The sequence below is a fragment of the Hoplias malabaricus genome, chromosome 9 (assembly GCF_029633855.1).
Source record: "Hoplias malabaricus isolate fHopMal1 chromosome 9, fHopMal1.hap1, whole genome shotgun sequence".
NCBI classification, from domain to species: Eukaryota; Metazoa; Chordata; class Actinopteri; order Characiformes; family Erythrinidae; genus Hoplias; species Hoplias malabaricus.
In genome coordinates this window covers 4,759,692-4,784,910 of record NC_089808.1, presented here as the reverse complement: position 1 = coordinate 4,784,910, position 25,219 = coordinate 4,759,692, and the positions used below count along the sequence as shown (strand labels likewise).

General features: G+C 40.2%; 1 protein-coding gene across 1 annotated transcript in view; it reads left to right on the top strand.

Moving 5' to 3' along the window:
- Positions 1-4,156: 4,156 nt before the first annotated feature.
- Positions 4,157-25,219, top strand: part of rin1b (Ras and Rab interactor 1b) — a 37,303-nt gene continuing 16,240 nt past the window's right edge. The window contains exons 1-5 of the mRNA XM_066680415.1: positions 4,157-4,500; positions 19,646-19,771; positions 20,969-21,077; positions 23,767-23,839; positions 24,151-24,242. Of these exons, the coding sequence (XP_066536512.1) occupies positions 19,646-19,771; positions 20,969-21,077; positions 23,767-23,839; positions 24,151-24,242 (400 nt within the window). The 5' untranslated portion in view covers positions 4,157-4,500. The remainder of the gene's footprint in view (positions 4,501-19,645; positions 19,772-20,968; positions 21,078-23,766; positions 23,840-24,150; positions 24,243-25,219) is intronic.

The window sequence follows — 25,219 nt, the reverse complement described above, 5'->3', positions numbered from 1 at the left end:
AGTTTTCCGGTGACTGGATATATGAGGGCACAAGCCGAGTCCCGAACAGGATCAAAGCTGTGATGATTTTCTGAATAACTGCACAGCTTCAAGTGTGATATTTTTAGCAGTTAATATAACACTTCTGTAAAGCAGAGTGATACATTTAGAGTTCAATGCATTTATACTCTGTCAGCACTCATAAAATGACTTTTGTGCAATTAAAGGCCAAAGGACTAGGTCAGAACCTGAATAATGATTTTACATTATTTTGATATTATAGTGTATCCCTAATTATAAACAATTCCTTATGTCAGCCTTTGTCAAGCATGGCAGTGATTGCATCAGGATGTTTACAGACGATCCCACAGAAACTGGGCTAATGATGAAATAACAAGCACAAAAGAAAGGGTGGAGCTTGAGCAGTGACATAACAGCCAGACCTGGTTACTCAGCAAAACAAAGCAGCTTATTATTTGACATAAAGGGGCATGGAAAAGGTCGCACACAGAGTCATGACGTAACTGTGAAAACAGTTTATTTAAAAGGGCATCTAATAAATTTACCTAAAACAAGCATATTTAAATATATTAACACACAAATGTGGATAGTCCTATAAATAAGCACAGAAAGGCTTTAAATTACACCTTGTGCTTCAGTTGTTCTCCTCTTTGAGTGAGAAAACTTAACCAAAGGGAGCACGACCAACCAATAACTCTGCCACATTTGAAAGATAAACCTACTTGCTTTTAAAAATGTCTACATTATTCATTGCATTTAATCAATTGAATCAATGAATCAATACTATTCATTATTCATATATGATGTCAGCAACATCCTTGACAGGGGCATCATTAGACCCAATTCTGCCCAAGCAACACATTGCTGTGTCCCACTAAAATCATGGCAATAAAAAGTTAACTTTATCCTGGATTGATGAGCAGAACTACAAAAAAACATAATAACATAATACAATTTCACTACAAGCATTTCATTTTCCATAATGCCCCGGAGTTTCCAAAAGCTGGAGAAGCTAAAGCTAGACAAGGTAATGACTGTCCATAGCTATATGCTTTGGTTATAGCCATACAAATATATAACCTACCAAAAGTACATATGACACGTATAAATCAAAGGCATTAAATAAATTCGCATTGACAATATGTTTTATAGGGCATCACGGTGGTGCAGCAGGTAGTGTGACTGTCACACAGCTCCAGGGACCTGGAGGTTGTGGGTTCGAATCCCGCTCCTGGTGACTGTCTGTGAGGAGTGTGGTGTGTTCTCCCTGTGTCTGCGTGGGTTTCCTCCAGGTGACTGTCTGTGAGGAATGTGATGTGTTCCCCCTGTGTCTGCGTGGGTTTCCTCCGGGTGCCCCAGATTCCTCCCACGCTCCAAAAACACACGTTGGTAGGTGGATTGGCGACTCAAAAGTGTCTGTAGGTGTGAGTGTGTGAGTGTGTGTTGCTCTGTGAAGGAGTGGCGCCCCCTTCAGTGTGTATTCCCGCCTTGCGCCCAGTGATTCCGGGAAGGCTCCGGACCCACCGCGACCCTGAACTGGATAAGGGTTACAGACAATGAATGATTAAATGAAAGAGACAAACAATACAAAATAAAAACATCCCTCTATCCGTTGTGTACCGCTTTATTTATACTTTCTCCTAAAAGGGACATTGATAAACGATATTTATATCGTTTTTCATTTTCATTCATTCATTCATTCATTATCTGTAACCCTTATCCAGTTCAGGGTCGCGGTGGGTCCAGAGCCTACCTGGAATCATTGGGGCGCAAGGCGGGAACACACCCTGGAGGGGGCGCCAGTCCTTATACAGTTTTTATTTGTTCAAAAAAGTTAATTGATTAAAACATGAAATTAAATAAATGAATGACTAAAATTAATACTGATTTCTTTAACATGACATGACATGACTTTTTTTGTTCAATCTGTTTATCTATTTAGTGTTTAAAATATTTCTTACAAGAAGTATAGTGGTACCCTCCAACTTATTGGCAAACAGAGGTTACAGCTGTGCCCCTCTAAACTGTGTGTGTCCCAGTACAAGAACTAGTTTAGAAAGATCAAATATGTCCATTTTACTTTAGAAAATGAACAATGAGTTCATTAAGTGTATTTATGACCTCCCTGCTCATTCGGTGCTTCTCCTGAAGTCAAGGGAATTAATAAGGGATTTGCCCACGCCTTTGCTGCAGTAACATCTTCTACTCCTCTGAAGATTCTTTATACTGGATGGAGCTGTCACTCCAGAAGAAGCTGTCCCACTTCTCCACAGTCAAGTACTCTCCTTGAACTGATGTTTGACACTGCACTTAGTGACCTTAGCCTCATGTGTAGCTGCTCCTGAGCACCCCGTTTCTTGTATGCATTGCACTGAAGAAAAGCAGCTGAAGTAGCTAACTCTAAAGGGGATATCAACAAACTTTAGTGTACCTTCACAATGCCAAAAAACAGCTACTGCAGCAACAAAGCAGCTAAAAACATTTGTAAGCATCAAGAACAGAAAAAGGGGTCATATCACTGCTACTAGCTAAGTGCTGCAGTGCTTTTATTAAAGTAGGCCTCATATGCACCTCAGTGAGTCCATATGAGGAACATAACTAATTTATACGCTGAAGAAGCAGTGCTTGTTTTTAGTTTTGAGGTAACGGAGGCTTTCATACAGCAACAACAACTGCATTTACTGTACAGCACCAGCATGTGTTAACACTTCTCAGAGCCCCATTATAAGAGGTACACTTATAATACTGAATGAAAGCAAAGCTGTAGAGCTTTGGGACTTGAACCCACAACCTCCAGATCCCTGGAGCTGTGTGACCATGATACAACCTGCTGCGCCACCATGTCACTTCTGATAAATCAGAAGAATTCTTTTATTTGCTAATAACTTCTAAATATATTATTCTGATGAAGAGCCCCCTCCAGGGTGTATTCCTGCCTTGCGCCCAATGATTCCAGGTAGGCTCTGGACCCACCGCGGCCCTGAACTGGATAAAGGTTACAGATAATGGATGAATGAATATTCTGATGAAGAAGAGATGATTTTTAGGAGGTTCATCAATGACCAGAGTGCGAATTTACAATTCCCTAGACAGCAAGCATATATCGGTGCGCTGGCATAAAAAGGCTGGCACACCACTGACTGTAGACCACTACTGGTCCACCATCGGACCACTCAGATTACTGTCCTGTACAGGATATAACTCATTTATAATCTCCTCAAACAGATTTTACATTCACAGAGACTTTTATTCTGAAAAACAAGCTAATACAAATATTAGCAACAACTATGAGAGATATAATAATGAGTATAAACCTGATATAAAATGATTAAATGCTAAAAATGTTGACACTTACAGTTACTAATCGTATTTATAAAGAATAACAAAAAGAACCTAATGAAGGAAAAAAATGTAAATTGGACTGTGAATGGAAAAGTGCTAAAATGTGGTGTTTTGTATAAAATTCTGTTTAATCACCAGCAAAATGTGAAGAATTGCCCAGATATCAGACACTTTTTGCACCTATGACCTGCAGCATATTATGTGTGGTCCAAATATGGGTCAAATATAAATTTTAGGTGGTCTTGTGGCTGGGTTGCTATACACTGTCTTACTATATAAACACAATTGGCCTTATATACTACATAGCTCCACAACAGTTTCATATTATCTCTCTCACACACACACACACGCTGCTGCCAAACGGCACGTTAGCATAGGAAAAATGTATTTAAAAGCAGTGCCATATGATTATAAGAACATTAATAATTAGTAAATTCTGGACAGTGGTTTTAGATGGAACCGCAATCTCCGACCACGTGACCTGTGACCGCAGAAGACCACCTCAGAGAGCAGAGGAAGTGCGGTGGCTGCTGTGTTTAATCCCTCCTGTGGCTCCACCTAGCGGCCAGCGGCAGCAGCGCCGGATTTAAAAGTGTGACGCACATCAGCGCGTGCACGACTCTCTCAGGCGCGTTCACGAATAACGCACTTCACTTTCACGTGGGAGTTGTTCTTTTCACATATGTGACGTCTGCGTATTAACATGCTACAGAGTTCCGTGCACTTCCGAGCCCTGTTTATCAGACATGTAAGAGTATCTCAAAGGTGCCGTACGAGCTGCATAACAACAGACGGAGAAATACAAGACGTGAATGATATAACGCATTCAATGTTTTAGAGTGATATTTTCGTTATAGCTTTAAAATCCCTGTTTGTTTGTTTTTTATTTCGTCTTCGGTGCAGGGCGCATGCGCGCACCGAAGCATGGTAAAAGTTGGGTGTGCGTTGTAAACTGAGGGCGAGGAGCGCAGGGAGAAATGTTCTCCTGAAGCAGCGCAGTTGAGGAACCTGCGGGGGTTCCGCATCTTCATGTATCCATCAGAAAGAAGAGACAGAACAAGAGGAACCATGAGCCATGAAGCTTGGAGGATCCCTGAGGCTGAATCTGATGAAGCTGATGTTCAAGTTCTCACACAGAACTAACAACTAGAAAAAAAGGTAAAGTTGCTCATCTTGCTACTCTTTTTTTTTTTTTTGCTTTTACTAGCGTTATTATTAATAAAACTGACACCTTAGCACCTCTCATCTGTTCTGTGAACACTATAGACAGTTCTTACTAATAATATATAGAGAAATACTGATGTCATACGTTATTTTAGGGGTGTGCGATAATATGGTAAAAATCATCGCGATACTTTTTCACGAGGCACGATATTTATCGCGGTATTCTGACCCACGATACCTCTGATATTTTTATTGTACATTATATGTGCCTCAGTATTTTTGATTCAGTGATTTTTATTGATGATGTTACTGAATTACACTCTCTAATTAAGCATGTTGTTGAACAGTTTTTATTTAACACTGACAATGTCCACAGATTGTTCAGAAATGTAAACATTAATCTTAAACGTATCCACTAGTCCTCTCAGGTACAAATACTGAGGCTTCTTACACAGTAACTATTATAAACCAGTTGGTAATCACAGTGTAACTAATATATTACCACAAGGAGAGAACGTTTCGGTACTAAAGGAGTTAAAAGCTGCTGTTTGAAAGTGTTTGTAAGAGTGCAAACTGCGCTGTGGTCTTTGGGTGGGCTTTGTATTGGCTTGCTTTTTATAGACTGACACTACCTGCTGACAGTTTTATGGACTGACGCTGCCTGCCTTCAGATGAGTGAGAGCTCTCGCTGAATACAGCTCTAAAGTGATGAGGAAAGGCATGAGCATCCTCCTCATCATCAGAGTTCTGTCTGTATTTGCAGTCACAAACATAACCTGGAATACTGACAGATTATAATATTAAATTTACACACACACACACATCACTGTAGCTCCACCTACCACACAGGAGCACCTTGTAGTTCTACAATTACAGACTGTAGTCCAGCTGTTTCTCTGCATTCTTTATCTCCATTATCTGCTCTGTAATGGTCAGGACCCCCACGGGATAATTCTCAGCACTGCAGTTACACTGTCGTGGTGGTGGTGTGTTAGTGTGTATTGTACTGGTACAAGTGGATCAGGCACAGCAGGGGCTACTAGAGTTTTTAAATCCCTCAGTGTCTCTGCAGGATTGAGAATAGTCCTCCAACCAAAAACACCAGCCCATCTTGTGTCCATTCATGAAGGACTAGAGGATGCCCAACACACACTGTGAGCTAACAGATGAACTATGGTCTCTGACATTACATCTACAAGGTGGACCACCGAGGTAGGTGTGTCTAACAGTGTGGACAGTGGTCTTGACCATTGAAGAGACAGTTAAAATTGAAATTGAGACAGTTAATCTTATGGGAAGACTCATAAGAGAGAAAGAGGTGGACTACCGTCTGTGATTGTCTCCACCGTCCTCCACTGTCAGTGATGTTATTGGTAAAAAAAAACATTTATAAATGCGTACCAGCCCTTTATGCGAGTGTGTGAGAGCTGGTTGTCTCCTTGGTGGAGTTTAAGGAAAAATAGTGCCAAGCATCTCTGCTGTGCCTGTGGGGGTGGAAGTGTGAAAACTGTGAGGGCCTCATGGGAGAGAACACACTCTCTCTCTCCTCTCTCTTTTTCCCGTTCTCTCTCTCTTTCTTTTTCTTCCTCTTTCTCTCTTTTTCTCTCTCCCTCTCTCTCTCTCACTCTCCTTCCAGTATCTATTTCTTGGTGTCTTGTTTAAACAGCATACACAGACATTCATATTTTCATGCAGCCTGTTCACACATGGAGCTGAATCGTCTCCTGACTCAGAGATGGTACACACACACACACATACACACACACACCTGTTCACTGTGTGTCAGTGTTGATGTCATATGCGTTTTGGTCTTATTGTCTTGTTTGTGACCAACTCATCGCAGTGGTGAATGTTGGAGGACACTGCTTAAGTCATATCTTGTCATTTTTCTTTGGCAAATCATCCTCCGTGTGCTACTGACTGATGTAAGCCAGCTTGTGCTAAATTAATTCCAAGGTCCTGCTGCGTATGAAAGCGATTCACATTTCAGAACTACGATGATTTCACTTTGTTAGTATTAATCTATTTTTATAGCAGACGTATGGTCACAAGTTGATGAAGTGTTCTCTGCCTTTAAAAAAACATAAATATACAGCCACAAGATTGGTTAGGAATTTGGGCATTACAAATAAAGTTTTTCAGAAGCCATTTAAGATGCCAGATAGGATTTATATCTCACTGACTCACTCATTCACACACTCATGCATGTTTTGGAACTGCATCAGAAGGGGCACTATACAGTACATCACTGGCACTATATGTGTTGTAGATGTCTTGTAGATTTCTGTTTAGAATACGTTACATTAGTGTCTGATAGCTGAAAACACAGCATCTCGATTGGTGGCAATCTCAAATCCTCCATTTTAAGTCTGAACACCATTATAAGCTACATCTGAGTTATAGCGGGTGTCAGCAGAAAGAGTCAGCAGACACAGTCTTTACTGCTCAAGAGTGTTCTTTATGCCATAAGAGAAAGGAATTAGAGCAGTTTGGGCTTGGTGTATGGTGAGTGCCAGGGTGTACCACACACACCAGCACACACCAACAAAAAATTGCTAGCAAGAATAACACAACTAGCCATACCCCAACCTCAAGCCATTACACAGCACATAGCATACGCAACGTGCACATACTCGTTTAACACCTTATAAACAGCCTCAAACAAGTCTCAACAGTAAAAGGGGTCACAGGGACCTAAACATAGCCAGCAGCTGTGAGCCCTGATAAATCGCCAGACCCCTAAAGTTCATGGTCAACACCAGTATATTTTTTGTTATGTGAAACATTTCTATCTGAGGAAGTATGTTCTATATTTTCTAAATATCTCATTTAATCTTGAGACTTCTATCAAACCGATGGACTTCTACCTGCCGTTAAGTCAGGCCGTTTTTTTTTTTTTTTTTTTTTTTTTTTTTTTTTTTTTTTTTTTTTGTGAGTCAAATATTAGTCTTCTCCCTTTCGTTCGAGCAAGTAATATTCCAAACCGGTCTCACACCTATTCGTGATATATTCACATATTTAGGGGACTGCAATCATAAGTGTATGGGTAATTACCATAGAAACACTGCGACAGTAACACGAAAACTCCTCCTCATTACAGGAGTCATTACTCATAACACAGAAAAAGGCATAATGTGAATTACATATCATAGGTTCTTATTCCAACAAAGTATAAAGTATTTTATTATAATATTTCTCTTAAGCAATGCTTATTATTGGTGTCCTACTTTAGCTTTAATGCTAACGACAAAATTTCTTTCACTTAACATTATTTTGACTAATTTCCAAAAGGTACCCAGTAAACAAGGAACGTCCGTGGACGTTCAAAATAGGTCTAAAAGTAGTCTGTCTGTCAAGGACATATTTTAAACGTCAATGGACGTCCAAAATCCCATTTATTAAGTTAGTTGTGACCAATCGTTAACATCAGTGGACGTCCAAAATGCGTTTTATACAAGTAATTTATTTCGGGACCAATTGATAATGTCAACGGACGTCCAAAATTCTTCTAATATACGTCTTTTCAATGTCTGTGTTTGGACGTCTTTTCAACTTTCGTTTTCAACCTTAAGAGATCGTTGATTCGACGGCAGTCATTACATTATTTCAACGTTGAATCAACGGCTAATTGTTTACTGGGTTAATACTGAAAAGGACATTTCTCTAGCCGTTATTTGCTTCAATATTTTTTAAATAATTAATTTGTAACGTTATATTTTCTGTAAATAAAAATAAGACCTTGGTATTAATGGATGGTAATGACACCTTAATGAGGAGGAGTTTTCGTGTTACTGTCGTATAACACGAAATAGGTGTGAAATTTTACACCGGTGTATAGTGTACTAAGGTTTGGGAGTACAATGCTATATAATGCTATAATGCTAACAGTATCTCAAATTGAAGACAGTATTTCAAAATTATTATGTGTCTGGTGTGTTATTTAAGAGATGTATTTAAGAGAGCCACGCGGAGGGTGCTCTGTAGGAGCTCACCAACTGGTGATGTCACTCTCTGAAAACAAGTAGCAAAATAAAACACAAGCCTAGTAGCCCAACATAACTGTGAGTTTGGCACCAAGTTTGGGAAGATTAAGCAAGGCTTAAAACAGACAAAAACACTCTGACAATCCTGAACTTTGTATAGACAGAAGCGTTATCTTCTAAATTTGTGTGATTTCAGCTTCAGTTAGCTTAAACATGGTCTGTGCATGTGTTAGCATGTTAGCAACTCACATATCAAAGCCTAGCTGACTAGCTATGGTTTCAAACACAGCAGAACATTTATTTAAGAGACTCATTTAATACTTCCTGTTAGTCCAGCACAAGTTGTTTCCTCAGACATGAGTTTTTATCATCAGCACATGGGTCGGTGCTACTTGAAGTACCAAATTGAGGAGCAAAACATTGTAATTTTTGTCAACACCACATATACCAATCGCTAATGTTCTGTTGTCATTTAAGTGCTGTTGTTATTTTACCAGGACTAGTGCCATGTGAACTGCTGCCTCTTGTACACATCAGTCACCTGTTCTCTCCTCTACCTCCGTGCACTTTTGAACATTTACAGTTAAACTGATTTTATACTTTTGAAGGGTCATATAACTACTGTCTATCCAAAATATTACACACACACACAGACACACGCCACACTCTTTGGATAGGCAGATTTATCATCCCCAGTGATTGTTCAACTTTGACCATGCTTGTTGCTCTTGAAAAGGATAAGAGGCACTACACTTACCAATCACACTCTCCAAAATCACTCAGTAAGAGGTGGGGGGGCTTGTGGCATGTAGAGAGGGAGGGATGGAGGAAGGTTGTAACAATGAACAATGCTAGAACTTTACTAGAGCGTGAGTTAGAACTCACTAAAGAACTCATTAAATAACACTTTCTATATAACAAAATCTAGACTGGTGACAATTTAACATTTTAATCACATTTTAATTTGTGATTAAAGATTTAATAACCCAGAAACGTTAAAAATGTCAAAAATCAAAAAATAAATCTGAGAAATATTCCAATTTGATATCAGTGGTGGACAGCACAGTTTTCATTATTTTTTTTTTTATTTTTTCAAAATATGGTTTGTGAAAATGCTCTTGGCCTATTGCTGATAATATAGAAGCAAGTTCTAATTCTCTATGTTTTTTCACTGTTGTTGACCACTGCAGGAAACTCCTGAGAACTTTCTCTAACTGCCCATGCACTCTCCCTCTCTCTCTCTCTCCCTCTCTCCCACATACAGACTCACTCTTTCTACCACACACTGATATGCCAACCTCCTTCCATCTCTCTCTCCACCAAACACTGTTACACTGATCTTCCTCCATCACTTTTTCTATAGCACACTCACCCTCCTACAGTCACCCAACTCTTCCCCACATTCCCTACACACACAAATTTGTGAACTTCAGTTGAAGGGTGAAGTGTGGAACAAATTTGGGTTTAAAGGTTTCGCTTTGTGAGTTCTTTAACAGCTCTGAAAATAAGCTGTAGCAAAAGCTAGACTACATTGCATTAAAAGTTGAAGAGGCCCGAATCTGGTTTTATCTAAGGTTGATTTTATCTAATGTACGCGCTCAGAAGTAAGTACTGTACAGGTACATTATTGTTTACCAAAGGTACTAACAGGGTAAATGTACCTTTAAAGGTACAACAGTAGTTTTAAAGTCCAGTTGTGTTCCCTAAAAGTATATTACATTCTCTTCTCTAAACGGAGAGGTAAATATTTGTCTGTTTAGATTATACTGTAGTGCTCTGGGGCGGCACGGTGGTGCAGCAGGTAGTGTCGCAGTCACACAGCTCCAGGGGCCTGGAGGTTCTGGGTTCGATTCCCGCTCCGGGTGACTGCCGGTGAGGAGTTGGTGTGTTCTCCCTGTGTCTGCGTGGGTTTCCTCCGGGTGCTCCGTTGGTAGGTGGATTGGCGACTCAAAAGTGTCTGTAGGTGTGAGTGAATGTGTGTGTGTGTCTGTGTTGCCCTGTGAAAGACTGGCGCCCCCTCCAGGGTGTATTCCCGCCTTGCGCCCAATTATTCCTGACTCTGGCTCTGGACCCACCAGATAATGTTACAGATAATGAATGAATGTAGTGCTGTGTGAAATACAACCACCTGGAGAAGATATGGGGCAGTTGTGTTCCCTAATGAAAAGTACTGAATATCTAGCCTTGAGGGCCTTCTGACTTCTGAAACTTCTGAGGCCTTGAACATTTATGTCCCTGTTGTTCACGCTTCAACAATGACATGAATATTCATTCATTCATTCATTCATCCAGTACAGGGCCGTGGTGGGTCCGGAGCCTACCCAGAATCACTGGACACAAGCAGGAACACACCCTGGAGGGGGCGCCAGTCCTTTGCAGGGCGACACACACTCACACAATCACTCACACCTGTGGACACTTGAGTCGCCAGTCCACCTACCAATCGTGGGAGGAAACCCATACGGACACAGACCAGAGTGGGACTTGAACCCATAACGTCCAGGAAACAAGAAATTTCAACACCACCAAAATGCTCAGATGTCAGACCCATTACCGTGACAGTTTCCACTATAATGAACGCTGCTGTTGAAGAGTGAGTGTGACCGGCTGTGTGCTGATCGTGATGCTACTTGATAGACCCACTTTCCCTACGATCAACCAGTGGTGCAAGGCTTTTTTTAGTAAGTGCCAGGATGGGATGTAACTTTTTGCCAAGAGTTTTTGTTTGCAAGCAGGAGCAGTTTGTACCCACCACAATGCCTTCCCTCCACAGACCCTCATTTAGTGAGTGGCTCACTCAAACTCATCAGTACTCACGGGGGAGATAGGACTTGCTAAACCCACAGGGAATATTATAACACACTCGTCCTTCTGCTGGGAGATTTCAACATTTCACAGTAGAACCCAGAGTTCTTGAAGTCTCCAACTCTGACAGTTTAACTTGGCAGTCTGGAGAGAGAGAGAGAGAGAGAGAGAGAGAGAGAGAGAGAGAGAGAGAGAGAGAGAGAGAGAGAGAGAGAGAGAGAGAGAGAGAGAGAGAGAGAGAGAGAGAGAGAGAGAGAGAGAGAGAGAGAGAGAGAGAGAGAGAGAGAGAGAGAGAGAGAACTGCACAGTCATCCTGAACTTGTCAGAAAAACTGTCTGAGCTTCTTTTCTGTGAAGGATTTTGATGAGTGTGAGTTGTATTGGCTGAAGGCTACATCTCTATTGGAGAGATGTTTTTCACAATGGCTTCAGAAGATCATTAGGCCAGAAAGTAAATAATGGCTCAGAAAGGAATGCCAGTGTCATTATGTGGGTAATGTGTTATCCACAGTGCCATGACCTGGGTCTGTAGGCAGATGTTGTGCGGTGAGGTTGAGCATGTGTCGCTCCCTCCACTGTTAGCCAATGTCCCACTGCCTTCATTTTTAATGTACCATTTCACACTGTAGAAATGTGCTTGTTTATTGCTCCCTCTCACTCCTTCTCCCTCTCTCTTTCTCTCTCCTCTCTCTGCCCCCTCATTCTGTCACAGCTACTGCTGCTCTTTTTTCACTCAGGAGCACTCCTTCAAGCTTTGGGCTGGAGCTCTCTCTCTTTCTGTATTTCACACTTCTCTCTCTCTCTCTCTGTATACATGTATATCTCTATTTCTATCCATGTGCTCTCTCACTCTAATACACATACTGTCTCTCCATCTCAGCCTTCTTTCTCTCCATGTGTCTCCCTTAATCTTCCTTTACTCCCCCTCTTTTTCTGTAGCTCTCTCTCTCTCTCTCTCTCCCTCTTTCTCTCATTGCTTCTGTCTCTGGAGATCTCCTTCAGCAGGCCTTTGCTGTGACTCCTCTTTTATCTAATCTTCACTTTAGCCTGGAGAAGTCACACTCCCCCACATCTCTCTCTCTCTCTCTCTCTCTCTCTCTCTCTCTCTCTCTCTCTCTCTCCTGATGCTTGTTAGCAGAAATCTTTTCAGCCTCATCCTTGTGCTGCTGTCACCCAGTGACTGATTACCTCTTTTTCTCATCTTTAGCTTTAGCTCTTTTTACTGTTTACACCATTCTTATGATGTTTATCCTGTGTTTGCTAAATTGTTTATATCTGTGTGCTTGGGTTTCTCCCTCTCTCTCTCTCTCTCTCTTTCTCATTTAGTCTTTCTGTTCCTCGTTCTCATTTTTAACTCCTGCTGCTGCATTGCATAACAGAATGTGTAGGCAGTTCTCTGTTCAGGTTTTTATATAAGGAGATTCTACTGCAAATGGGCAACACTGGTTCATAGCTCTCTCTCTCTCTCTCTGTAATATTTTACAGGTGTAGGTCACATTAACAGTGAAGCCCCTCCTTGCCTAATGCTTTCAGCCCTTGCTCTGGTTCAGGAGCTATTTTAGTGCTGGGTTTGTGTGCTGTTAATATATGGCTATTGTTTATATGTTTGTGGGTGGTAAAGTCACACAAGACTGGCAACTGGACAAGCCATGTAGCCTCTCAATGAATTTTGATTTTTTGCACAATTTGTGTGAAGAATATAAGAGTTGGACCCTTTGCCTACCGCTCCAAAAGTGTATCTTTGTATCTGGCTAAATACACTCAGTGTGATGTCCATTGTCATATTAAGCATTATAAATGACATCATGCAACTTACATTTACACTTGGGGCCGAGCAGCTAACACAATTACCTTTTACTCAGAAAATATCCTTAGCTAGTTTGCATTAAACTAGCTAAAAAAATACTGAAGTTTAGATGAAGAACAATGTTTTGTTCAGATTCTCCTTGATTTGAGTTTGTTGATCAGCAGCACACATTATTTAAAATCATTATTTATTAACCACTAAAACTAGGTGTTGGATGCTAACCTCAAATAATACGGACTCCAGGAGGAGAGATTTGGACAAAGTTAAACCAACACATTCACAGTAGTGATGGGAAATTCGGCTCTTTTTGGGGAGTCGGCTCTTTTGGCTCCTAAATGGCTCTTTGTTTTACCACTTATTTCGACTGATACAGAAAAATATTATCTACATTTTACATGACTATATGGACAAAATATTATTGTTCAATATTAAAAATAATAAATAGTGTTGCAATGGCCAATTGTTTTTATGGCTGTCTTGTAATAACTCACTGATTGCACTCACACATTCAATTGTATAAATAACTGGATTTTTATTAAAACACCTTAATAAAAAAATCACTTATAAACTCTGAAATACAGCCAATGGAACCCAAAAGGTAGGTATTACAAAATAGATTATTAAATTAAATAATCATCCATTTCTGGGTAATAAAATAAACAAATACTCTGCAAAGTGCAAAACAGCAGAATTCAATGGTAGTGATTAAAACAACCACAGCTGTCAACAAACATTTAACTGATTTAACATTTTATTCAACTATTTTTTGGAAGGCAGATTGGCATTCAGGAAAACCAAGTGTCTCAGCTCGGAGGGTTGGAGGATTGGAGCTTGCTTGTTGTTCTCTGATTGGTTAATGGACAAGCCTTAGAAAAAAATGACTTGGTCTTAGACGGGAACCGGCTCTCATCGTTCACTTACAAGAGCCGGCTCTTTGAACCGGTTCGTTCGCGACCGACACATCACTAATTCACACACAGAGTATCACACTGGAGTAATGTGATTCGGTTTTATTCTAATGTTGGGGGTTGTTGTTTGTTTGTTTTTTAGCAAATGAACACTCACTGCTCAGATAAATAGCTTTTTAAATCTCATAATCTCTGGTGCCTAAAACTTTTGCACAGTACTGCGTGTCAAATAAAGTAAGACACAATTATATTCATAAGCCTATAAGTGCAAGATAAGTGATGATTTAACGGCTAAGCACCAGCTCTATGAAAGTGTCAAACAAATAAATACAGTGGAATTTGAGTTCCTAACTTGTGTTTATTGATCGTCAGAAAACATGTTATTTCTTACTAATTGAAGGAATAAGGTTTAAAAGACCGTGTTAACTTTAAACGAGCACTTTGGAAAGGACCATCCGCTCACTCCGTTATCTGTAGCTCATTTCACTGGCGCTTTTCCAACAATATGGGCATGTAAGGACACCAACGAAAGGTGTTCAAGAGCCTCTGTAACATGGAGGTAAACAGGGTAAGGACACTCACTTCGCCTGTTTTAGTTGGTGTTAGTTAACGTTAGCTTGACTCGCTAAACTCGGTGGCTCAGATTATACTCGGCTACGTAGCTGCATTACGGAGGTTTATAGTGTCGGATGAATTCGAGTTCGACTTCGATCACATTTACAAGAATAACGGTACCTCTAAATTTGAGTTTAGCTTATTGCTAGGCTATTGTCATGAATAATGTTGGTTATTTAGCTAGATACTGTCATAACAGTCAGTCATAATGGTGTTTTACCGCGGCGTTGTTCAGCTGTTGTCCACCAGTGACGTCACAGTCGCGTTCAAGAATTTCCGTAGCGAGCTCGGGTTTTTCTGTCAATTTAATAAAATTATCAGTTTTAAAGCAAATTAAGCTGCTATTTTCATTTTAATTCATACTTATATCTGTCAGTAACTACAATAATGTGAAATATTCATGGAGGTCAATTAAGTGGTGCTTAGCCTTTAAGAACTATTAAAAAAATTAGTTCTGAGTCTGCTTTCAAAGACAGCAAGCAAGTCAGCCATTTTGACACCAAGGTATGTGCTTTCTACATATCCAGCAGAAATGGCTGTCTTCCATGCCTACGGTTTAAAAGACACTTAAGAGATTTTAAAGACAGTTAAAAGATACTGTTCATTTCCAATTTAAGACTTGCCTGCCTTTAAAACCCTTTTTGAGTTTGGATTTTGTCAACGTGCAGCTTTAGGTGAAGCAAAGTAATTTTAAATAATGATATGTTTCAATTCAATCCAAGTCAATTCAATGGTATTCTTAATATAAATCATACACAACACAGCTTTACAGCTTTACAGTTGCTTCCAATCTAAGCCAAATATGAATATCACTTCAGAAACAGAGAACAGAAACCAATCCTCCTCTGACTGATACCAGATCCAAACTATGAACAATTTGAATGAAGTGTTAATTGTGGCACTACAGTGAGTGTACACTTGTCTGTAACATTGTGTGTGTTGTGTGCTTTGTTAAAGAAGTATAGTGGGAGGGAAGTGTACAGTAAACCTATAATAGGTATGGATTAGAGTGAAGTCCCTGTTTAAGCTGTTATTCATTGTGCACTGGCCGTGAACCTCCCCTTTCTTTATTCCAACCAAATGCTCATGTATAGTTCTTAATTTGTTTGCTGAAAACTATGGTGTGGTCCGTGTCCCTGGAGGTGAGTCGCTAAAGCAGCTGGCCATGCCTCACCTCCCTGGGCTGCTGTCACATGTCTTCTCAGCTCTCTTTGGTCCTTTATATATTTTCACGTATCCGTTCAATGAAAGCAACACCAACAGGTGTTCAGGGTTACAGCGGTACGCAGTGTGATGCTTACGAATTGAGTATACGTGCGCTATATGACCCGTTACTTGCTTGTTATATTTGTGGCAAGGCTTTGTTGCAAATCTACAGAACTAAGCTTCAGACATCAAACAACTTGGATGATCACACTTTTTTTGTAAAACAGATTTTCCACCCTGTATTTCCTTTAATACTAGTCATGGGTTTTTTTTCAGCACTCATGTGTCTATGGAAATATGTGACCCGTATCCCACTCTCTGAAATGCAAACTGACCTACTGACGTTGGCAAGCAAGAGAGAGGGCAGTGTAAAAACGGTTCAGTTCGGAAGTGAGTGTGCGGACTCTAAAATAAACTTCTTCCTCCGCCGCTTCTGTCGTTACCTTTCTGACATCACTGCTCCCCCTCCCCTCCTTCATTGTTGTGCCTGCTGTTGTCTTATGTAAGCCGGGCAGAGGAAGTGACAGCGGAGTGGGCTTCAAAAACAGGATCTGTAAAAATAACCTGAAGTGCATTGGGATGAGCTGCAGTTATGATGAGAAGAACTCTCCTCAAACTAACCAGACACAAACATGCACACACACACACACACACACAGAGAGAGAGAGAGAGAGAGAGAGAGAGAGAGAGAGAACCACCCTTCTTACTTTGCCAAGTTTTTACAGCCTTTTTTGATGGTGTGTGTGTGTGTGTGTGTTGATAGAGTAGGTGTCTGTGACTGAGTGGGAATGCCTGTTAGCATGTGTAGGCATCTGTTGCCATAGCAACCATCTGCCGCTACACTCAAGCCCTCTCTAGGCTGCCCACACAGTGTCACACTGCCGATACTCAGACAGAGAAAAAGAGAGAGAGAGGGAGAAAGAGAGAGAGACAGACTGAGAGAAGGAGAGGCGAAGTGTTGGAGATTGTTTGGTAATCATGACTGTAAAATCTTTTTTAGTTTTTAGTAGTAGTGATGGTTGTGTATAATTGTGTAGTCCTAAGAGAGGCCAAGTGTGCCTCACCATGACAGTTGTACGACCTGTTTCACCATGTGACACCATCTCTGACTGTCGGTCTCCAGCTCTGTACTGGGTTTACTTAAAGCCCCAGGGATCCTAATTCCTGCTTGTCTTCCAAGTGTGTTAATCTTGCTCTTGTAGACACATGTATGTTCATTGCCCACTGTATAGCTGATGTGTTTTTTGTCAGAATCCTCTCAACTGTATAAACCTAATGTAAACCCATAATTCCAATGCTCTCTCGCTGTTTAAAACATAGAACATAGGCAGAATAGCCTAGTTAAGAACCATCTGAAGGCTATAACTAAGCTGTGATGTTACCTCATCATTCTTTCTGTCTGTTGTCCATCCATTCTTTCCTAGTTAATAAAACACTACAGTAGTAGTAATAGTAGTAGCTGGATTAGTATACAGTAGTGGTATTGGTTATTGTAGTCATATTAAAATGTAAAATGTACATTCATTCATTCATTCATTCATTCATTGTCTGTAACCCTTATCCAATTCAGGGTCGCGGTGGGTCCAGAGCCTACCTGGAATCATTGGGCGCAAGGCGGGAATACACCCTGGAGGGGGCGCCAGTCCTTAACAGGGCAACACACACTCACACCTACAGACACTTTTGAGTTGCCAATCCACCTACCAACGTGTGTTTTTGGACTGTGGGAGGAAACCGGAGCACCCGGAGGAAACCCACGCAGACACAGGGAGAACACACCACACTCCTCACAGACAGTCACCCGGAGGAAACCCACGCGGACACAGGGAGAACACACCAACTCCTCACAGACAGTCACCCGGAGCGGGAATCAACCCTATTAGTGTTAAATTAACACTGAGAGTGTTGACAAGTTTACATTTTTACACTAATGTTGTTGATTTAACACTGGTGAATTTGCTGTGTAGCTGTTGTTGTAATAGTTGTCATAGTCGTAGTACCCACGGCAACATTTGCAATAGTAATAGTTTTGAAAATACAGTACTGTGCAAAAGTTTTAGGCACCAGGGATTATGAGATTTAAAATGCTATTTATTATTTAAGTAGTAAGTGTTTGTTTCCAGTGTGATACTCTGTGTGAATGTGTTGGTTTAACTTTGTACAAATCTCTCCTCGTGGCAATCCGTATTATTTGAGGTTAGCATCCAATACCTAGTTTTAACGGTTAATAAATAATGATTTTAAATAATGTGTGCTGTTGATTTAACAAATTCAAGCAAATCAAGGAGAATCTGAACAAAACATTGTTCTTCAAACTCACTCACACTTACTACTACACAAGGCAAGACAAGGCAAATTAATTATAGAGCACCTTTCATACAAGATCAATTAAAAGTGCTTTACAGAAAAAAAACAGTTAAATTTAAAGCAAGAATAAAAATTATACAATTCCATTAAAACAATATAGTGCAATAAAAGAAAATACGTAAAAAGAGTAAAAGAAAACAGGATAAAAATGATTAAAACTATTTAAAATGATACAATAAAGGAAAAGAACTAATGTATTAGAAAAAAATTATATTATATTTCTAATATTATTTGTTTGTATTTACTGTGATTATATATAACTTTATATAAGCACCACTCTTACTGAGAAGGCATTAGTTTAGGTGCCTAAGGTTTCTGCACAGTAATGTAGTAGTGGTAGAAGCCATGATAGAAGCTGTAGTAGAAGCAGTTGTATGTCATCGTTGTAGTAGCAGTAGTAGTAACCATAATAGAGACGTAGTTATAGTAGTCATAAGAGTAGCTGTAGTAGTAGTACTGGCTGCATTAGTAGTAATAATAATAGCCATAGTAGCTGTAGAATTAGCTGTAGCCATAGTAGCAGTTGTAGCAATAGTAGTTGTATTAGAAGTAGGAGTAGGAGTAGTAGTCCTAGCTGAATTTGTAGGAGCAGGTAGGTGTCACAGTCACACAGCTCCAGGGATCTGGGGTTGTGGGTTCGAGTCCCACTCTGGGTGACTGTCAGTGAGGTGTAGGAGTAGTAGTTTCCGCTGGGTGCTCCGGTTTCCTCCCACAGTCCAAACACTCAAAAGTGTTCGTGTGTGTGAGTGAATGGACTGGCGCCCCCTCCAGGGTGTGTTCCTGTCTTGTGCCCAGTGATTCCGGGTAGGCTCCAGACCCACCAAAACTCTGAACTGGATAAGGGTTACAGACAATTAATGATTAGCTGTAATAGCTGTAGAATTAGCTGTTGCCGTAGTAGCATCTGTGGTAGTAGCTAGTACTAGCGGTTGTAGCAGTAGTATTAGCTGTAACAGTAGCTAACAGTAGTTGTATTAGTATATATATTTATTTATATTATTATATATACTATTAGTACTATATTCACATAAGGTAACAAGTATGTGCTCATACATTAATTAAAAAAACAAACTTTGTGAAATACCAGAATGTCAGAACATTAGACACAGCCTGGACATGAAACACAGTGTATGCTGTGAACAAGCTCTGTGTGATATTGGTTATTAAAACGTATATATAATATTTTGAGACAGCAGGCACAGTGGAGTCTACAACTCCCCCTGTATTGAGCATGTTTCACACATGCAACCGTCTATGGCTCTGCTTCAGTGGCTTGGTAACATGGGAGCTTTGAATATAACGTCAGTCAAGTGCATAGGATTCGTCAAGTGCATTTGTCAGAACATAAGGGCCACTGACATACACTACGTTGTGGAAGTGTGATTATTTGTACCGTCTGTTTGTATAATGTGTTTTTGTAAGTTTTAACCGCTCTTCTCTGCATTACAGATGGATGACTCTCTTCAAAAGAGTCTGAGTGTTCTGGACCGCCTCCTCCTCACACATTCAATCTGGCTTCAGCTGTCAATCAACCCTGACTCCGCCCTCTGTATCCTGCAGAGAGAGCTTGTTGGGGTGAGACAGCTTCTCAACCACCTGTTCTTGACTGATTCCATCATTCTTATGTTCTCTGCCCAAGCAACCACACCATATTTCTCCAAGAATAGCTATAATGCAGAAAACCACATAGTACCAATAACAGCTGTTTGTTTGCCTCTGTAACTTGATTAAACTGTAGGCTCTGGATAAGAGCATCTGATAGACGTTATAAATAGAAAGATCTCACCAATGTGGCTTCTGTACTGTGCCCTCATATGTTGTACACCATAGATGGTAACACCACCAAAACCACCCCATCCTACTACACCAATAAGAGTCCTTGGGCAAGACTTTGAATGCTGTTTACTCGGTAGCTTGATAAAAAAAAAACTAGTCCCTCTGGAGAGGAGTGCATGCTTTATGCAATAAACATTCCATACATATGTACTCCATACATACAATGAATTATTCCAATTTTATTCTCTGAATGAATCTGACTTTAATCTCACATTAATTCTCACATTTACTCTCACATTAATCTTGGAATTTTTCTGCCTTTATTCTGAATTCCAACTTCCTTCGGTGCAATAGCCCTAAAACTGTTGTAGGCCTGACTTTATAAACAGTCATTGTCATTAGTCCAGTTTCCATATAACCCTAGTCATCTTTCCAAGGTCCATCAAATACGTATTTTCGGCACGGATAACATGGGATTTGCTCTAAAGTGACAACCTTATGTATGAGAGTGGAACTTGCACTCTGTCCGATGTGTGGTGAACATCCCCAAAGTTGTCCATTACTAGGTTTTTTCTTCCCAGTTCAGTCATGTCTAATGATGATGTCATTCAAGTCTTCCATATGAAATCAGTAATATGCAGCATTGTACTAGTCTTATTTCTGGTTACTTTAGCTGGTGGATAGCAGGTCACTGGCTAATATCATTTGACTAAAGTTAGTGAGTGAGTGAAAACATAATCTAATAACTGTGGAAACAGGCAGTCATTATAAATGTCAAATTAAACAGAAAAGTACTGGCGCCCCCTCCAGGGTGTATTCCCCGCCTTGCACCCAATGATTCCAGGTAGGCTCTGGACCCACCGCGACCCTGAACTGGACAAGGGTTACAGATAATGAATGAATGAATGAATTAAACATAATAAATATGAAACCCCTTTGTCATATTTAATTCATTATCAATTTATTTGTTCTCTTGTTCATACACAATTTCCACAGACCTTCCTGGTATGTAAGTGTACGTCCACTCAGAGGAAGGTGTTGTGTGTGAGAGTTCAGGACAGCAATGTGAGTGTCACGCAGTACCCAATCCGTGAAGAAGACTCCAGTGAGTGTAACACACACACAAACTCACACTGTGTGAAATACTTATAAGCGTAAACAGTAAGAAACCATTTAGACACACTCATTAAATCCTTTGTTTTCATATTCATTTCAGTTCATTTATAGAACGTACAAGTTTGGATGATGCATGTAACATATGGCTCTAGTGTTACGAGAGAGTGTATAGCTGTAAGTATTTGTGCTGGAGTTTAGAGCAGCTTACCTGCGATACACTCAGATAAAAGCTACTGTGCATGTTAATGTTTATTCTGTAAAATTAAGTAAAAGCAGTGTAATTATACCATAAAAGGTTAAAACCCTAAAGATACAGTACATTTACATTCTCAAAGGAAATTATGTATGTTACTGTTTTCAAAAAAATTTTAACGTAAACTAACAAATTGAAAGGGATGTAGTACAATTACGTTCTCTAAATTATCATGTAAAAAGACATTGGGTACCAACCCAGCCACGTGAGGGATAAAGTAATCCCTCTTTTTTATGTAACAACATATTACTCCGATTGGACTTTATGAGTCAGTTTTATGAGTCAAAAATGAAAATATGGAAACAGTTTCTGCAGTGTAGAGCACAGGGTAGCAAATGCGTAGACTCTGTTCTCCCTATTACAGGTCAGTGAGGCATCATAATGATTTTCAAGCTGTAATGGTAGAGTAAAGATACTAACAAGTGTTTCTTTATTAATGCAAGTTTGTATTGAAATGGTCCTAAAATTAGATTAGATTCAACTTTATTGTGATTACACATGTACAAGTACAAGGCAACGAAGTATAGTTTAGCATCTAATCAGAGTGCAGTAAGCAGTAAATGCAGAATGTACATATATAGTAGATATAGGCATGAATATGGACAAATATACATGTAAATCAGTGGCGGATGCTGGTCTTTCAAGGAGGGGAAGCTCAATTTCGGCCTACATCATAAAATGTGTCGGTTTATTTATACGTAAATTCTCCCCTCCGTTCCTTTTTAAGAAAATGATCTGTGACCCTGTCGTACCAACAAGGCGTCTTTTCCAGGGACTTGACTAGTGTCCTCTCAATGGCCAGCAGAGCTAGGCTGCTTAAACGGCCTTGGCCCATGTGAAGTGTGTCCGCCTGTGCTCCCACGGATCTTTACACCAAAGGATCGCTGATTCGCTCATTTCGCTGTCAATCAAAAAGGCATTCAGTCTCAGACAGATCATCCAATCATCATGCAGAAGCTGAGCGTCCGGGCTAGCCCACTGCCTCATAGACCCCCAGAGACGCTAAACGTCCGATTGAACTCTGTGGACGCTCAGCGTCCTCACTGTTTAAAGCACTGTGAAGCTGCAGGAATGATTGAGAGGAAAGCCGCGTCTTTACCAGTGATAAGACGCTGATTCTGAACAAAAGTTGTAGTGCATAATTATTCAATGACATGTACACACAACAGTATATATTTGATCACTTATATTTTTACATTTTAGGGGAAGCTGAGCTTCCCTTGCAGTCTTAGAGCAATCGCCACTGATGTGAATATATTATATATCATGAAATGAAAAATATATATAGTTTGGCGAGAAAGACATGATGTGCAGATGGAGTAGAAAACTGCTATAAACATGATATACAGGTAACTAATTTACAGGCTGGGTTAATAAAAAGGAGGGTTGGATATGTTTACATTAATTGAATGTGCAGAATATGTGTAACCCAACATTATATGCAATTATGTACAGTGTAAATATAGTATACAGAGACTGTAGTGCAGTCAATGACCAGATTAGGAAGAGTATGTGTTATCGGTGGACAGAGTTCAGAGTTCAAATTGCAAAACTATTAGTGGTGGCTCCACAAAAGCTAAGAAAGTTTGTTGTGAGGAATGGGTAATATCACTTTACATATAGCACATATATAAGAGAGGCGTTTATAATCCAGAACTAATCGTCTAACATAAGTAACTCACATCACTAATGTTATTGTGGCTGAAAGCCAGACATAGTGTCCATCAGACACTTGCTTTGTCCCAGTTAAATACAAATGTGAGCGCTTCCATACACAAATAATGAAGTGATTCACACCTCTTCTGTTTTTCCACTTGATGCTTACACTCCTGATACGTTAGTCACTCAAAAGCTAGCCTGCTCACAGCTCTGGGGAGAAAAATTATGAGTAATGTGTGTCCATAAGTGGTGATCACAGCACAGCCCAGGCTTCATCGTGTGTTTGGCAGGTGCTGAGCAGAATACCAGCAGTCTGTCAAAAGTAAAAGATTTTCACAGTTACTGAATAGTGATTCACAGATTTCATTTAAATAATCTGTTTTCATGGCACTCAGTCATTGGGGGGACATCAGAAAACCACAGAGGGGCCTGGGGAAGGAAGTGTGTATCCACACAGTGAAAAATAACAGAAAATAAAAAGCCAGTAAGAAAAATACAGAGTATAATTGTATTATTTTTGAGGCTTGCGACTGCAGAAGCATCAATAAAAAAATGGTGAGGGCAGGACCTTTGGTGGGTGGTACTTGGCCCCATTAAATGACTCCACAGTGCCACAGTGTTTCATAGCAACCAGACAGTCAGCTAGTCCTGATGAGTTTGAATTTTGTTCTTTTAAAAAAAATGATTCTTGATGATTGTCAGGTTCCTCTAAGACATTATTGCAATTTAAATTTGCTCTGTTTTATCTTTATGCTTCTCTTTGCAGCATTCTCTTTAGAGAGTTCAGCCTTGAGCTTTCCTGACCTGTGCAGATTAGTGGCCTTCTACTGCATCAGCAGGTGCCACACAAACACATATGCAAACAGATACAGAACAGTTCATACACTCTCATACACATACATGTCCTGGGAAAATGATGCCTCCTCTCTGTAACAGTTGAGAGGATAAAGTATGTAGAGCTTTACACGGGTTTGACCCAGTAATCCCAAACCATATACTACTTAAGGTTTAAGGCTTAAGGCCTCCCAGCATTTTTTTAATGTTACAAAATATCAGGGTTACATTTTCAGAGGAATGGTATGCTGCAGAGCCACAGAGAATTGGTCGCATGTGTTCATGTGTGTGTTCTGTATGTTTGTGTGTTCCGTAGGGATGTGTTGCCCTTCCCACTGGAGCTTCCAGAAGCTATTGCTCAAGCTACTAACCACACGCAGCTAGAGACCATCTCACACCTTGGTTTGGGTAGGATGATGATTGCACGTGTGCACACAAGCACAGAATTCTGAGGAAATAAAACAAAACACAGCCGAATAAAGAGAGGGAAAAGTATAGAAAAGTGAAGAAAAACACATAGAATAGAACAGAGACAAATGTTGTGGACACACACTCATATAGCGTCTCTTTTCTGTAATTAAAGTTATTGATAGCGAGGTTGAACCTCCCTGTGCAGCCGTAACATGTTCTATTCTTCAGGCCTTAGAACTGATATTGGTACATTGCTGTGAGGATTTGATGCCACTTAGCCACACACTACTCAAACCTATCCAGCCGTATTGGATGCAGCTCCACCACGCAGTCTCACAGCCCAATGCTTTTGCATTTATTTCATTCTAACCGAGAGTTAGGATCGATTATTTTCACAAATTAATCGAGTGGCCCCTGGTCTTTTTGACTCTTTGAGCATGGCATATTTCACTTCTATGGGTATGGAGGTATTGGTTTACGTTAAACAAAAACAGGAGCTTGGTAAACACCATTTCAACACTGCAGTACAAAATAAACAAATAGAAAATTGTAGTAAGAGGCACAGACAGGTTAGTTTACCAGAACACTCAAAACAACTCCAGACATATACTCATATCTCTGGCTTTTCATGCAGTCAAAATATTAACCAACATAACTTTAATATAGTGGCAACATTTAACTTTGTGTACCTTTTTTACTGCATCACTTGAACACAGCAGCTGTCCTTTATATAGTGTGAAAATTTCATGATACATACACCAACAGAAACACTTGGAAATTCAAAATTACTTTGGGGCCAAGTCCTGCTCTGGATGACTGACTGTGAGGAGTTTGGTGTGTTCTCCCTGTGTCGGTGTGGGTTTCCTCCAGGTGACTGTCTGTGAGGAGTGTGGTGTGTTCTCCCTGTGTCTGCGTGGGTTTCCTCCGGGTGACTGTCTGTGAGGAGTTTGGTGTGTTCTCCCTGTGTCTGTGTG